The sequence below is a fragment of the Schistocerca cancellata genome, chromosome 6, assembly GCF_023864275.1.
Source record: "Schistocerca cancellata isolate TAMUIC-IGC-003103 chromosome 6, iqSchCanc2.1, whole genome shotgun sequence".
NCBI classification, from domain to species: Eukaryota; Metazoa; Arthropoda; class Insecta; order Orthoptera; family Acrididae; genus Schistocerca; species Schistocerca cancellata.
In genome coordinates this window covers 145410677-145426038 of record NC_064631.1, presented here as the reverse complement: position 1 = coordinate 145426038, position 15362 = coordinate 145410677, and the positions used below count along the sequence as shown (strand labels likewise).

The 15362-nt window shown below is 45.8% G+C and overlaps 1 protein-coding gene and 1 non-coding gene across 2 annotated transcripts in view; one reads left to right on the top strand and one right to left on the bottom strand.

Annotated features, from left to right (window-relative positions):
- LOC126191115 (cytochrome P450 6k1-like) overlaps nucleotides 1-15362 on the bottom strand; it is a 58606-nt gene that overhangs the window by 15887 nt on the left and 27357 nt on the right. Inside the window, exons 4-5 of the mRNA XM_049931856.1 lie at nucleotides 10446-10708; nucleotides 3300-3493 (exon numbers count right to left, since the gene is read on the bottom strand). Coding sequence (XP_049787813.1) covers nucleotides 3300-3493; nucleotides 10446-10708 — 457 coding nt within the window. The remainder of the gene's footprint in view (nucleotides 1-3299; nucleotides 3494-10445; nucleotides 10709-15362) is intronic.
- Nucleotides 9631-9705, top strand: Trnat-ugu (transfer RNA threonine (anticodon UGU)). The gene has a single exon. It is a non-coding gene; the product is annotated as a tRNA-Thr (tRNA).

The window sequence follows — 15362 nt, the reverse complement described above, 5'->3', positions numbered from 1 at the left end:
GGTCGACTACGGTCAACTACGGTAGAGGATGACTGTTACATTGTGCAACAAGCAAGAAGGGACCCACGTCAAGCAGGGTGTACAATTGCAACCACATTTAGCAGGACTGCAAGGCACGCAGTCTCACTCTCCACAGTGGTACGGCGACTGCATGGAGGTGGTCCCTCTGCCCGACGCCCAGTACGTTGTGTTCCGTTTGACAGCCGCACATCAGCGGCACCTTTTGCTGCGGTGTCAGATGCACAGGGACTGGAGCAACGAGGAGCGCGATAGCGTACTCTACTCGGACGAGAACTGATTCGGTACAAGTAGTTAATCTGGTCGCGCCCTCAAATGGCGAGAGGTGGGAACAGGTAATGCATCCATTGTCGAAAGTTATTGTTTGGTGGCCCAGCTGTTATGGAGTGGGCAGGCATAACGTTGCATTGGCGTGCTCACCTCCAAATCTCTGAGGTACGGCGCACTCCTGGTCAACGTTCTTGCGACACTGTACTCCTTCCCTATGTGCGACCTTCAGGGGAGCATTCAGCCATGAGTTCATTTTCTTGGATGACAACGCGCGACCACATGCAACAACAACCAGCCAGCACTTGTCAACCGCACTGGTGGAGGAGTACAACGCCCTTACCGCAAGAACTCCGTACCAACCTCACGACCAGCATGGTAGCAAGTTGCATAGATTGCATTACTGTCTCTGTTGCCACGCACCCTTCTAAGAATCACATCACACCTTTACACCTTTTGTAATGTCCAGGGGGCCACAATATATCGCGGTAAATATTTTCTTTGAATAAAACTGTCATTTCTGTTCGTTTAATTCGTCTATTTCTGTCAGCTAGCTTCCGTACCAGCCAATGATCTTGCCGCAGTGGTAACACCGGTTCCCATCAGAAAAAAATAACCAAAGTTCAGCACCTTCGGGCTTGGCTAGCTCTCAGATGGGTCACCGTCGGGTCTGCTGGGTGCTGTTGGCAAGCGAGGTGCACTCAGCCTTGTGAGACCATTTGAGGAGCTGCTTGTCGAAAAGTAGCGGCACCTGTCACGAAAACTGACAACGGGTGGGAGAGTGGTGTGCTGACCATATCCGCATCTGGTGACACCTAAGGTCTGAGGATGACACGGCGGCCGTTCGGCACCATTGGGCCCTCAAGGCCTGTTCTGATGGTGTTCGTTTTTGTTTGTACCTTCTGTACTATACAATAGCAGTTGTTCCTATGTATGGTCCAAGTTTCACCGAGCTATGCTACACAACACTCAAAAGGTAGCTTGGACCTGAAGTTTTGTGCACCAGTGTGAGGACTACTGGTCTGATAAATTTCTTGTTAATAAGATTACACATTTTTCAGTGAAGAGCTCAGTTCTGGAAGGAAGAAAGATTATAAAAATGTATAACTATACAGTTTTCCATTAGTCGTGGAGACCCATTTTCAGTAAGTTTGGAGGAATCATAAAGAGGTAAGATTCCAATACAGTAAAATGTACCAGAACAGGAGCAAGTTGCATATCTTGCATTACTGTCTCTGTTGCCACGCACCCTTGTAAGAACCACGTCCTGCTTTTTGTGATGTCCAAGGGGCAACCATAAATCCTTGTAAATGCAGTGTAATTATTTTCTTTAAATAAAAGTGACATTTCTGTTCGTTTAATTCGTCTATTTCTTTCAGTTACCTTACGTACCAGCCAATGATATTGCCGCATTGGTAAGACTGGTTCCCATCATATAACCCAAGTTCAGCACCGTCGGGCTTGGCTAGCACTCAGATGGGTCACCGTCCGGGTCTGCCGAGTGCTGTTGGCAAGTGGGGTGCACTCAGCCTTGTGAGGCCATTTGAGCAGCTGCTTGTTGAGAAGTAGCGGCACCTGTCACGAAAGCTGACAACGGGTGGGAGAGCGGTGTGCTGACCATATGCCCCTCTGTATCCGCATCAGGTGACGCGTAAGGGATTGGGATGACACGGCGGCCGGGCGGCACCCTGGGCCTTCAAGGCCTGTTCTGATGGTGTTTGTTGTTGTATATATGTTCTATACTACAGGGTGTAAATTTTAAGTTGGAAAACCAGAATAACTCGAAAAATAAGCTTCACACGAAAAAAATGTGTAGAATGGAAAGTTGATTATTTTCAAGGGGGACGTCTGCTGGTGCTAAAATTAGCCCGCCACCCAAGCCCACTGGGGTCGGGGCGGGAGACAACTTTAAAATTTCAAATCGGTAACCCCCATTTTTTATTGCTGAATCAGATTCTACACAAAAAGCTACGTACATTTTGTCTTAAACATTTCTTTTGATTCTAGGTAGTTGGCGCTGTAATTGAAGAAATTCCATTTTCTCATTTTTGCCCGGAAAATGGTTACGGGTAAATAAAAAATTCTTATTTATTTCGTAAATTTTGTTCGCTAAAACTAAAACTCTCCCTCTCTCCTCATAGGGTGGGGTTTGAGAGAGAGAGAATAATTAGAGTTTTGCGAATGTTGACCCACATATTAACTTTTTCCGCAGATTCGGATAAGTTTTGTTTGTTTCGTGGTCCTCTCTCTCAACCCTCTCACACTAGTTTTAGCGAATCAAAATTTACGAAGTAAATAAGTATTTTTTATTTATCTGTATCCATTTCCACGCAAAAATGAGAACATAGATTTTCTTGAATTACAGCGCCAACTACCAACAATCAGAACAAATATTTAAGACAAAATGTACGTAGTTTTTTATGTAGAATATGATTCTACAATAAAAAATAGAAGTCACCATTTGAAATTTTCAAGTTGCCTGCCACCCCACCCCCAGGAGGCCGGGGCGGCGGGATAATTTTAGCACCAGCAGATGTCCCCCTCCAAAAAATCATCTTTGGATTCTACATATTTCTTCGTGTGAAGCTTATTTTTCGAGTTATTCTTGTTTGTCAACTTAAACTTTACACCCTGTACATTACAGCAGTTGTTCCTGTGTAGGGTCCAAGTTTCACCGAGTTATGTTACACAACACGCAAAAGGTACGTTGCACCTGAAGTTTTGTACACCAGTGTTCTGACTACTGAATCTGAACAATTTCTTGTTAATAAGATTACACTTTTTTCAATGAAGAGTTCAGTTCTGAAGGAAGATAAATTATACAGATGTATAACTATACAGTTGTCCATTAGTCGTAGAGACCCATTTTCAATACGTTTGGAGCAATCATACAGAGTTAAGATTCCAATAGAGTAAAATGTAATATGAGTCTGAGGAACAATATTTTCCGCTTCATTTAATTCCTCCACACCTTGTTTACCCCCTTTACTTGGATGTCTAGTAGAGATACTCACTCCATCGGGCAGCATCCGCGTCCGCTCCGGCGCTGGCCGCTTTGTCATCCTCCACGGAGCCGACGTTCTTCAGCTGGATCAGCAGGTGCATGAAGTCGTTCCTCGCCACGTTGTTCGCCTCGCGATACTTGACAGTGTCGCTTACCATTTTCCGGAAATGATCCGTCACGGGCGGCTCGTTAGAGCGAGTGAACCTGTTCCGTGTACCAACAGCAAACATAATTCTTTCAGTGAATGCAAAATAACTTCCATAAACTACTGTGATACATGTGGGTATATGCCTCTTTAGCAAGGGTAAATCTGCGCAGTTTGTGATCGGATCATTCTGTAAATACACTACTGGCAATTAAAATTGCTACACCAAGAAGATGACGTGCTACAGACGCGAAATTTAACCGACAGGAAGAAGATGCTGTGATATGCAAATGATCAGCTTTTCAGACAAGGTTGGCGCCGGTGGCGACACCTACAACGTGCTGACATGAGGAACGTTTCCAACCGATTTCTCATACGCAAACAGCAGTTGACCGGCGTTGCCTGGTGAAACGTTGTTGTGAAGCCTCGTGTAAGGAGGAGAAATGCGTACCATCACGTTTCCGACTTTGACAAAGGTCGGATTGTAGCCTATCGCAATTGCGGTTTTGTCGTACCGCGACATTGCTGCTCGCGTTGGTCGAGATCCAATGACTGTTAGCAGAATATGAAATCGGTGGGTTCAGGAGGGTAATACGGAACGCCGTGCTGGATCCCAGCGGCCTCTTATCACTAACAGTCGAGATGACAGGCATCTTATCCGCATGGCTGTAACGGATCGCCCAGTCACGTCTCGATCCCTGAGGCAACAGATGGGGACCTTTGCAAGAGCCGGCCGCAGTGGCCGAGCGGTTCTAGGCGCTACAGTCTGGAACCGCGAGACCGCTACGATCGCAGGTTCGAATCCTGCCTCGGGCATGTGTGTGTGTGTGATGTCCTTAGGTTAGTTAGGGGACTGATGACCTCAGAAGTTAAGTCCCGTAGTGCTCAGAGCCATTTGAACCTTTGCGAGACAACAAACATCTGCACGAACAGTTCGACGACGTTTGCAGCAGCATGGCCTACAGCTCGGAGATCATGGCTGCGGTTACCCTTGACGCTGCATCACAGACAGGAGCGCCTGCGATGGTGCACTCAACGACGAACCTGGGAGCACGAATGGCAAAACATCATTTTTTCGGATGAATCCAGGTTCTGTTTACAGCATCATGATGGTCGCATCTGTGTTTGGTGACATCGCGATGAACGCACATTGGAAGCATGTATTCGTCATCGCCATACTGACGTATCACCCGGCGTGATGGTATGGGGTACCATTGGTTACGCGTCTCGGTCACCTCTTATTCGCACTGACGGCACTTTGAACAGTGAACGTTACATTTCAGATGTGTTACGACCCGTGGCTCTACCCTTCATTCGATCCCTGCGAAACCCTACATTTCAGCAGGATAATGCACGACCGCATGTTGCAGGTCCTGTACGGGCCTTTCTGGATACCGAAAATGTTCGACTGCTGCCCTGGCCAGCAGATTCTCCAGATCTATAACAAATTGAAAACGTCTGGTCAATGGTCGCTGAGCAACTGGCTCGTCACAATACGCCAGTCACTACTCTTGATGAACTGTGGTATCGTGTTGAAGCTGCATGGGCAGCTGTACCTGTACACGCCATCGAAGCTCTGTTTGACTCAATGCCCAGGCGTATCAAGGCCATTATTTCTACGGCCAGAGGTGGTTGTTCTGTGTACTGATTCCTCAGGATCTATGCACCCAAATTGCGTGAAAATGTAATCACATGTAAGTTCTAGTATAATATATTTGTCCAATGAATACCCGTTTATCATCTGCATTTCTTCTCGGTGTAGCAATTTTAATGGCCAGTAGTGTAGTTATGACATCCTGGCTGTTACGAAACACAAGAGTTGTAGGTAGAACCTGAAATGCAGTGATAAATGTTTCATCATTCTATAAAAACAGGTTTTTAGGAACAATCAGTTCCAATTGACTCAGTTGTTTCTTTAAAGAAACGCTGAATATGATTTACCTTTCGTCATTTTAAAAACGAAAGTGTTCAAAAATTCTTTTTCACTGTAAAGTTTAGTTAGAGGCTAATGCTGATAATGGAGAAGCGAGGTGGGAGAGGAGGGGCTGGTATTAGTTAATATCTGATGGCACTCAGGGCTAACGGTCTCATTAAGATCGAGTACCACCATCAATTTTTAACACCGTCAAAGGAATGTAGGCCTAAGTAAGAAACATAAATTCCAACTTGATGCGTCTATCCTTTCCCGAGAAAAGGGGATTTTTACAGTCGGACGAACAAACAGAGAGCCAGATGGAGAACTAAATGATTTTACAAGGGTTCCGTTTCGATCGGTTAAGGTAAGGAATCCTAATAAACGTATCGATTCCACCTGTCCAGACACTCTGTGGCCATAATGGCGGCGCAATGGAGAACGGCTCAGAGAAGTCCTGAACGCTTGTTCCCGAAACCGTGTCACAAACTTCAAAGTGACAGATGTGTAAACAAGTGACCACTGGACAGAAAACCAACTACCGCATCTCGACAGAGGAGAGGACACTGGACCTGATGGGACAGCAGTACTGTGCAACACAGAGTTTGTGAAAAAACACGATCCTCTGCTAGCAGTCGTGTACCGCGGGTTCCAATGATTGCAAAAAGCCTTACAAGGAGAGGTCCCCAGCCTGGCGATCGACTTCTTGAAACTATCTAGACGGTGATGTGGGTTAAGGTCCCAGGTATCACGCATTGCAGCTATTCACCCTCTTGGGCTCTCCTTTGCCAGTAATTGACGAACAAAAATTCGGCATTTTGTGCGGCAATAACATTACAACAGTTGTGTCATACAGCCTGGTTGCTTGGTGTAATGATAGGATAACAGCTACAGGTGGAGGAGGTTGTGGGTTCGAATCTCGTCAGGTGCACAGATTTTTCTTTTATCTTTAAATCTTTATCGAAATTACTTCGATCATTATTTTTGTACATTTAATTGGTTTAACACTTATTTTTTGTAACTATTCCTTCGCTACATAATTTTAATCACCATATGAACTTTTTCATTTCTATAATTTTTTCGTTATATCATTCTTTTTCCAATCGGAATTTTCGTGAATATGAATTTAATTATATTTGTCTCATAACATTCATTTCTTTAAAATTCTGATCTACCAATTAAAAAACAAAAGACGAAATATCTATTTATCCTTGCGCAATGGTGTGAAAATGTATTTTTGTTACCAAATGTGCAGTTTATTTGCACAGTAATTGTCACACAAACATTTGAAACATGGCCTAAATACCTGCTGCACTACGGACAAAATAACGCAGAAGAAAATTGAAACCAAAGTCGGGTTTATAAGTAAAACGAAATTCAAGCAAAAGGAGAAATAGATGTAATGAACGCAATATTGTGGACGAAAAAACCGTGTGATAAAACAAAAGAAGTTAAATCAAAATTAAGACGTAAAATTAATTAAAAACACATGAACAGAGATTTCAATTGGAGAAAGACCGATAGGAAGAAAAATGAGAGCAAATGAAGAATTTGAAATAATGGTTAAGATTAGCTCACAAAGGAATGAAATTAAAAATTACATTTAAATCAATTAATTGAATAAAAATGATGATCAAAGTCACTTCGAAAAGATTTAAAAATATAAAGAAGCTTACTCCACCTGCTGAGATTCGAGTCCACAACCTCCTGCATTTGTAGCTGTTATCCTATCCATTACACCACACAACCACACTGCATACTGCCATTTCTTTAACGCTATTGAGTGTCGCACAAAATTCCGAATTTCTTTCCTCAATTACTCGCAAGCGAGGACCCGCCACAGTGAATGGCTGTAGTGTGTGATACCTGGGATATTAACCTACATCATCGTATAAATAGTTTCCGAAAGTCGATCGCACCGCTGGGGACATTTCCTTGCTAGAAGGGTAGTCGAATAGACACACATAAATCTTGACAGTCTGACGTAGAATTCTGGAACTTGCTTTACGCTCTTATGTTTTGATATTTCTGGAGACCGAAAACCTGCTATATAGGAATCAATAAGGATTCCAACATTAACTATCGTGTGTAACGCAGCCGCCCATCTATGACACCCAAAAATTAGTAGATACAGGCGCCCAAACTGAGCCGTGTTCCATAACTTCCGGAAGGCATTCGTTACAGTTCCGCACTGTCGCCTAATGATCAAAATAAGAGCGCACGTTATAACAGACCAACTGTGTGACTGAGCTGAAGAGTTTCGGCAAACGAGGTCGCTACTGTAGGAAGATTGTAGCGAAAGGCAGGTCTTCCTGGGAGTTAGTGTTCGGAGTGATTTGAAGTGGAACGATCACATAAAATCTCAAGTGACTTAGGTGCTGGAAGAGATTTATTGGAAGAATTCTCAGAAAGTGTAGTTCATCCACAAAGGGGGTAACTTACAAAACCCCCGTTCAATCTATAGTTGAACACTGTTCGTCGGTCTGGAATGGGAGTGACAGTGGAAATAGAGAAGATCCAAAGGATAGTAGCGAGTTTCGCTATAGGCTCACGTAGTAAGAACGAAAGCGTCACGGAGATGCTCATCCATCAGTGGGAGACATTGTAGGAGACCACGGAGTGGTTTACTCATAAAATTCCGAGAGCGTACGTTCCTAGAAGAGTCAGTCAATATACAGTCTTAGACAGAACAAAAAGGACGCACTGCAAATGGCTTATCGAACAGGACGGCAATCAGTGGATATGATGTATATGTACAGACAAACAAGTGATTAAAATTTCAAAAATTTGGATAATTTGTTCAAGAGAAAGAGCTTCACAAACTGAAGAAATCAATAACGCGTTATTCCACCTTCAGATCTTATACAGTAGTTATTCGGCTTGGCACTGATTGACAGAGTTGTTGGATGTCTTCCGGAGGGATATCGTGCCAAATTCAGTCCAATTGGAGCGTTAAATCGTCAAAATCACGAGATGATTGGAGGGATCTGCCAATACTGCTGCAAACGTTCTCAATTGGGAGGAGATCCGGCGACCTTGCTGGCTAAGGTAGGGTTTGGCAAGCACGAAGACAAACAGTAGGAACTCTCTCAGTGTGCGGGCGGGCATTATCTTGCTGAAATGTAAGCACAGGATGGCTTACCATGGAGGGTAACGAAACGAGACGTAAAATATCGTCAGTCTACCGCTGTGCTGTAAGGGTACCGCGGATGACAACCAAAGGGATCCTGCTACGAAAGCAAATGTCAACCCAGGTCATCACTCCTGGTTGTCAGGCCGTATGACGAGCCACTGTCATTTTGGTATCGCACTGTTGTCTGCAATGACTGCAGCCACCTCTTCGTTGGTCATCAGGGCTCATCACTGAAGGCAATTCTACTCCATTCAAAGTGATTCCAGGCCGAAGATGTGCCTGCAGACACCCTGGACAGTGGTGGGATACCAAGCTGACTGTCGCCTACTATACAGTCAGACAACCAGGAGTGATGGTCTGCGGTTCAATTTCTTTAATAGCATGATCCCTTTGCTTATCATTCGCAGAACCCGTACATTATGGCGGCATATCAAAAAGATTTTACTCTCTGTTTTGTTGTCTTTCATTACGATTCATCCTAGGCTTAAGTTTCAGCAAGATAATGCCCGGCCGCACTCGGCAGGAGTTTCTACTGCTTGCCTTCGTGCTTGCCAAACGCTACATTGAAATGATAAGTAAATCAAGACCCCAAGCTGTCGACAGCCGTTGATATACATCAACTGGGACAGTTGAAAATGTGTTCCCCGACCAGGACTCGAACCCAGGATCGCCTGCTTACATGACAGATGCTCTATCCATCTGAGCCATTGAGGGCACAGAGGATAGTGCGACTGCACGGATTTATCCCTTGCACACTCCTCGTGAGTCCCACATTGCAAACGTAATGTCCGCACACTACATTCGTAGTGCCCCTGCCCATTACACTCATTACTCGTGGCAGACAATCTTACCGAGTCCTGTAAGAGTTCGGGCAATGCGTGTGCATCCAGCACAGAAGAAGAAGGTCATGTCCGAAAGAACAGATACCATCTTCGTATATTTAAGGCTAACCGGCCATTGACCTTCTTCTTCTGTGCTGGATGCACAAGCATTGCTCGAACTGTTACGGGACTCTGTAAGATTGTCTGCCGCGAGTAATGAGTGTAATGGGCAGGCGCACTACGAATGTAGTGTGTGGACACTAAGGTGGAAATGTGGGTCACACGGGGAGCATGCAAGAGATAAATCCGTGCAGTCGCAGTATCCTCTGTGCCCTCAGTGGCTCAGATGGATAGAGCATCTGCCTTGTAAGCAGGAGATTCCGGGTTCGAGTCCCGGTCGGGGCGCACATTTCCAACTGTCCCCGTTGATGTATATCAACGTCTGTCGACAGCTTAGGGTATTGATTTAATTATCGTTTCATTCTAAGAGAGATGCAGGGTCACCGATGGCATCTGTTCTTTCGGACATGTCCGAAGGAACAGATACCATCTTCATAAACCCTACAGGGCCAGCAGGGTCGCCGGACTTCTACCCAGTTGAGAACTTTTGGAGCACTAGAGGCCTGACCCTTTAACCAACTCGAGATTTTGACGATCTAACGCACCAGTTGGTCAGAATTTGGTACGATATCCCTCAGGAGTACATCCAGCAACACTGTCAATCAGTGCCAAGCCGAATAACTGGTTGTATAAGGGTCAGAGGTGGACCAACGTGTTATTGACTTAATCAGTCTGTGAAGCGCTTTGTTTTGAATAAATCACCCAGTTTTTATGGAAATTGTAATTATTTCTTATGTCTGTACATGTAAATCACATTTACCGATTTTCGCCCCATTTGGATAGTTCCTTCGTGGTGCCTTGCTACTTTTTTTCTTCGAGTGTATTGCTTCCAAATGTGTATATCTCGAGAAAAGATCGTGAACATAAAAGTCAGACATGCGAGCTAACTCGGAAGCTTACCAGCAACGGTTCTCCCTGTGAACCATTCGCAATTGGAAGGAGGAAGGGGGAAAGTGACAGTTATACTTAATGTAATCCCCACCGGACACCAAAGGGTGGTTACGTCGGAGTGTTAAGTTTCTTACTTGAGAAGCTTGCCCAGTGCTGGGGCGAGAAAGTGAGCGATGATGATGAGCGTCTTGGTGAAGGACGGTTCGAAGACCTTGCGGCCCCACTGGCGGAACTCGGAGTCCGGGTTCTGCAGGCAGTTGGCGTTGATGCCGAAGGCGACGGAAGCGATGACGTCAGTGGTGTAGCGAGCCACCAGTTCGCGCATCTCTTCCGCCTCGCCCTTGGCTGCTGTCTTCTCCAGCACCGACACCAGCTCGCGGCCACAGTCTGTCATAGTCTGCAATCAGTTTCATGCGTGCGAAATTAAAAACACGGTTTTTAGGGGAAACAGGGCTGACAGTGAATAATAATGCGTGTGCTAAGATGATGCTGTTGTTGGTGTTGTGGTAATCAGTCCGAAGACCCATTTTATGCAGCTCACCACGCTACTCTATTCTATGCAAGCCTCTTAATCTCCGAACAAGTATCCCTGCCCTTAATGCTACGGTTTTTGATCCCCACAGTTCCTTCCATTACGAAACTGAGGATAGGTTCTCGCCGGAGGAGGTATCCTATCAACTGATCCTGTCTTTTGGTCAAATTGTGCCATAAGTATCTTTTTTCCCCATTCGATTCAGTACCTCCTCATCACTTACTCGATTTACCAATCTGATCTTTAGCAGTCTTCTGTAGGACCACATTTCAAAAGCTTGTAGTCTCTTCTTGTCTGAACTGCTTATTTGCTAAGCTAATTCCCTCAGCATCATCTGATTTACACCCATAAAAAGAAAAATTTTAAAAAGCCACGAAGGAATTATCCAAATGGGACGGAAATTGGTAGCTGTGAAGTACATGTATGGTGAATCAAATTATTACAATTTCAGAAAAATTGAATGATTTATTCAAGAGAAAGAGCTTCACAAAGTGAACAAGTCAGTAACATGTCGGTCCGACTCTGACCCTTACAAAACAGTTATTCGGCTTGGAATTGGTTGACAGAGATGCTGGATGTCCTTTTGTGGGGCTAGTACTAAATGCTCTCCAATTGGCGCATTACATCGTCAACACTGCTAGCTGGCTGAAGGACCCTCCCCAGAATGCTCTAAATGGTCTTAATTGGGGTGAGATCTGGTGACCTTGCTGGCCACAGTAGGGTTTGGTAAGCACGAAAACATGAAGTAGAAATTCTCTCTGTGTGGGGACGTGAATTACACTCCTGGAAATGGAAAAAAGAACACATTGACACCCGTGTGTCAGACCCACCATACCTGCTCCGGACACTGCGAGAGGGCTGTACAAGCAATGATCACACGCACGGCACAGCGGACACACCAGGAACCGCGGTGTTGGCCGTCGAATGGCGCTAGCTGCGCAGCATTTGTGCACCGCCGCCGTCAGTGTCAGCCAGTTTGCCGTGGCATACGGAGCTCCATCGCAGTCTTTAACACTGGTAGCATGCCGCGACAGCGTGGACGTGAACCGTATGTGCAGTTGACGGACTTTGAGCGAGGGCGTATAGTGGGCATGCGGGAGGCCGGGTGGACGTACCGCCGAATTGCTCAACACGTGGGGCGTGAGGTCTCCACAGTACATAGATGTTGTCGCCAGTGGTCGGAGGAAGGTGCACGTGCCCGTCGACCTGGGACCGGACCGCAGCGACGCACGGATGCACGCCAAGACCGTAGGATCCTACGCAGTGCCGTAGGGGACCGCACCGCCACTTCCCAGCAAATTAGGGACACTGTTGCTCCTGGGGTATCGGCGAGGACCATTCGCAACCGTCTCCATGAAGCTGGGCTACGGTCCCGCACACCGTTAGGCCGTCTTCCGCTCACGCCCCAACATCGTGCAGCCCGCCTCCAGTGGTGTCGCGACAGGCGTGAATGGAGGGACGAATGGAGACGTGTCGTCTTCAGCGATGAGAGTCGCTTCTGCCTTGGTGCCAATGATGGTCGTATGCGTGTTTGGCGCCGTGCAGGTGAGCGCCACAATCAGGACTACATACGACCGAGGCACACAGGGCCAACACCCGGCATCATGGTGTGGGGAGCGATCTCCTACACTGGCCGTACACCACTGGTGATCGTCGAGGGGACACTGAATAGTGCACGGTACATCCAAACCGTCATCGAACCCATCGTTCTACCATTCCTAGACCGGCAAGGGAACTTGCTGTTCCAACAGGACAATGCCCGTCCGCATGTATCCTGTGCCACCCAACGTGCTCTAAAAGGTGTAAGTCAACTACCCTGGCCAGCAAGATCTCCGGATCTGTCCCCCATTGAGCATGTTTGGGACTGGATGAAGCGTCGTCTCACGCGGTCTGCACGTCCAGCACGAACGCTGGTCCAACTGAGGCGCCAGGTGGAAATGGCATGGCAAGCCGTTCCACAGGACTACATCCAGCATCTCTACGATCGTCTCCATGGGAGCATAGCAGCCTGCATTGCTGCGAAAGGTGGATATACACTGTACTAGTGCCGACATTGTGCATGCTCTGTTGCCTGTGTCTATGTGCCTGTGGTTCTGTCAGTGTGATCATGTGATGTATCTGACCCCAGGAATGTGTCAATAAAGTTTCCCCTTCCTGGGACAATGAATTCACGGTGTTCTTATTTCAATTTCCAGGAGTGTATTTTGCTGAAATGTAGGCCCATGATTGCCTGCTATGAAGGTCAACAAAACGGGTCGCAGAATATTGTCGACGAGTGCGGTAAGGCTGCCGCGAAGACCTCTTTGTACAGCATGTGATTCCCGCTTTGAAAGTCCGCAACTTTATGGAAACCACTGTTCCCATGCAGGCTGGTTCATAATAAAATCAACATTATGCCATTCCCACTCGTTTGACCTTTCTCCCCACGTGCTGCTCGTAACCCATTACATTTGTGAACATTTCTATACGGCTATCTTGCATTCACAGCGTCAGATTTGCGCCTGGTGGCCAAAATTGGAACTAATGGGTCGCACGTTAACTGATTAGCATATCTACCAACTTCCGCTGCCATACGATAATTACACCCCACACTACACCTCCGTGAGTAGCTGCACTTTAAAAACTTGGTACTAAGAGAATTCGTGGTTAGTCACGAGACCAGCCAATAGGATTTAGGAGTGGATGAACTGAAGAAGATGTGACAAAACGGCAGCGGGGCGGTAATAACAGAGCAATGGACCTCACACAGCAGAGTGGTTTCAGAATGTGACATCACATATCGATACCATCCCAAGAGCGTCAATGTTGGCAACAGAATTGAAAGGTCGATAGCGGTCGTGCGGGATCTGAAGAATCCACTGGAGCACGCCGGGTGAGCCAGGACTCCAGCAGCTCTGTATCATGAACGCCCACTGCTGCCATGATATATAGGATAGCTGGCAGCAGACTTGGAGCCACACCGCTACATGATGTTATGCAGACGCCACCTAACCACAGCTTAGACACCACAGTTCGTGCTTTTGTTCAGAGAACCTCATTCTTGTCGTTATTGAGATGGCTGAGTCCAATTTCTTTCGTCATTATTTGTAATGAGTCTTTGTACGCTTGGAGAAATACGAGTTGAGAAAATCTTTCGTTTCCTGTGTTAACTTGCTCAGTCTAATCATTTCTGTTACTGTCCAGCTTTCGTTCGACGATAGTTACCGCAACACACTGTAGCCCACCTCTACTAGCCGTTGTTTACAAAGCCGTACATAACACAAAACATACAGTCCGGACATGCGCTGAGTTGTCCCTTCAGTCCATTGGCTATCGGAATGTCCTAGCACACGGTATTCTGACTCTCTTGGATAGTACCAATGACACGTCCAGAACTTTGATGCTCTCGAGTTTTACTCATCTGAATACGCACTGCATTTGGAATTTTAGCGGTTTCCAAAAGTCGGGTCTTCAACGGATGGCTTTTGTGGGACCAGTCATGACGCCTGTGAAAATTGGGTCATTCTGTGAAAGTCTTGACACTTGGGAACACTAGTAAGAAGTGAAAGTGCGATGAGATGAAGAACATTAATTCAGGGTAAAACGAGAGTAATGATAAGTCATTAGGTCTAAGGAAGTTTCTTTCGGATTTGATTGCTTCGAGTGTTCAAGATTTACAACTATCGCTGCAATGATTGTTGTTCTACAGGAGGCTCATCTAAACTTCAGAACTTTTCATGGGGTAATTTTAAGAAATGAATTTGAAAGGAAAGCCCCGCGAAAAATTTATGGACCCGTGAGAGTGACAGAGAGCTGGAGAGTAAGGTACAACCTCGAAATACAAGAGCTTATAAAAGAGAAGGATATAGGGAAATTTGTTAAATCTCAAAGAATAGCTGGTTAGGGCATATGGAGAGGATGGCAGAAGACAGGACGCCCAAACCATTAGCGATAGGCAGATTGTCCTCCGTCAGAAGGCCGACCAAGAGCTAGATGGCTGGATTACGTGTTGGCTGAGCTTATCACGACGGAGATGAGAGGATGGATGAGAAAAGCAGAGAAGAGAGCTATGTGGAGGGTGATTGCTGAGGAGGCCAAGGCCTATCAAGGGCTGCAGCGCCAAAGAAGAAGTAGTTGAAGAATGGCGCTAATCTTAGTGAAGTGGGATTGTAAAGGCAAGGGCGAGTATGAGAGTAACCTGAAATATTGTTAGGATAAAAGTGTTGTCTAATAAATGGTGACTATAACTGCAAATGTCGTTCATCAGAATTACTGAATATAAAGCATGTGCTTCCCACAATTATGAAATTGCAGTATAATCAGCCTATGTTACAACAGAAATTTGGAAGCGACGCTTGGCACACGGTCACAGCTGTTATTTGAGGTTTTCATCAGGTGAGAACCAACAGCCAGAGTACTTTAGAAAATCCATTTTCACTGTCAGCTATTTTATTTGACATATATGTCATCTACTGGTTTCGGTCATAGACCATCATCACTGGATATAAGGTAAAACAGATCAGTTAAAAACATACCTCAT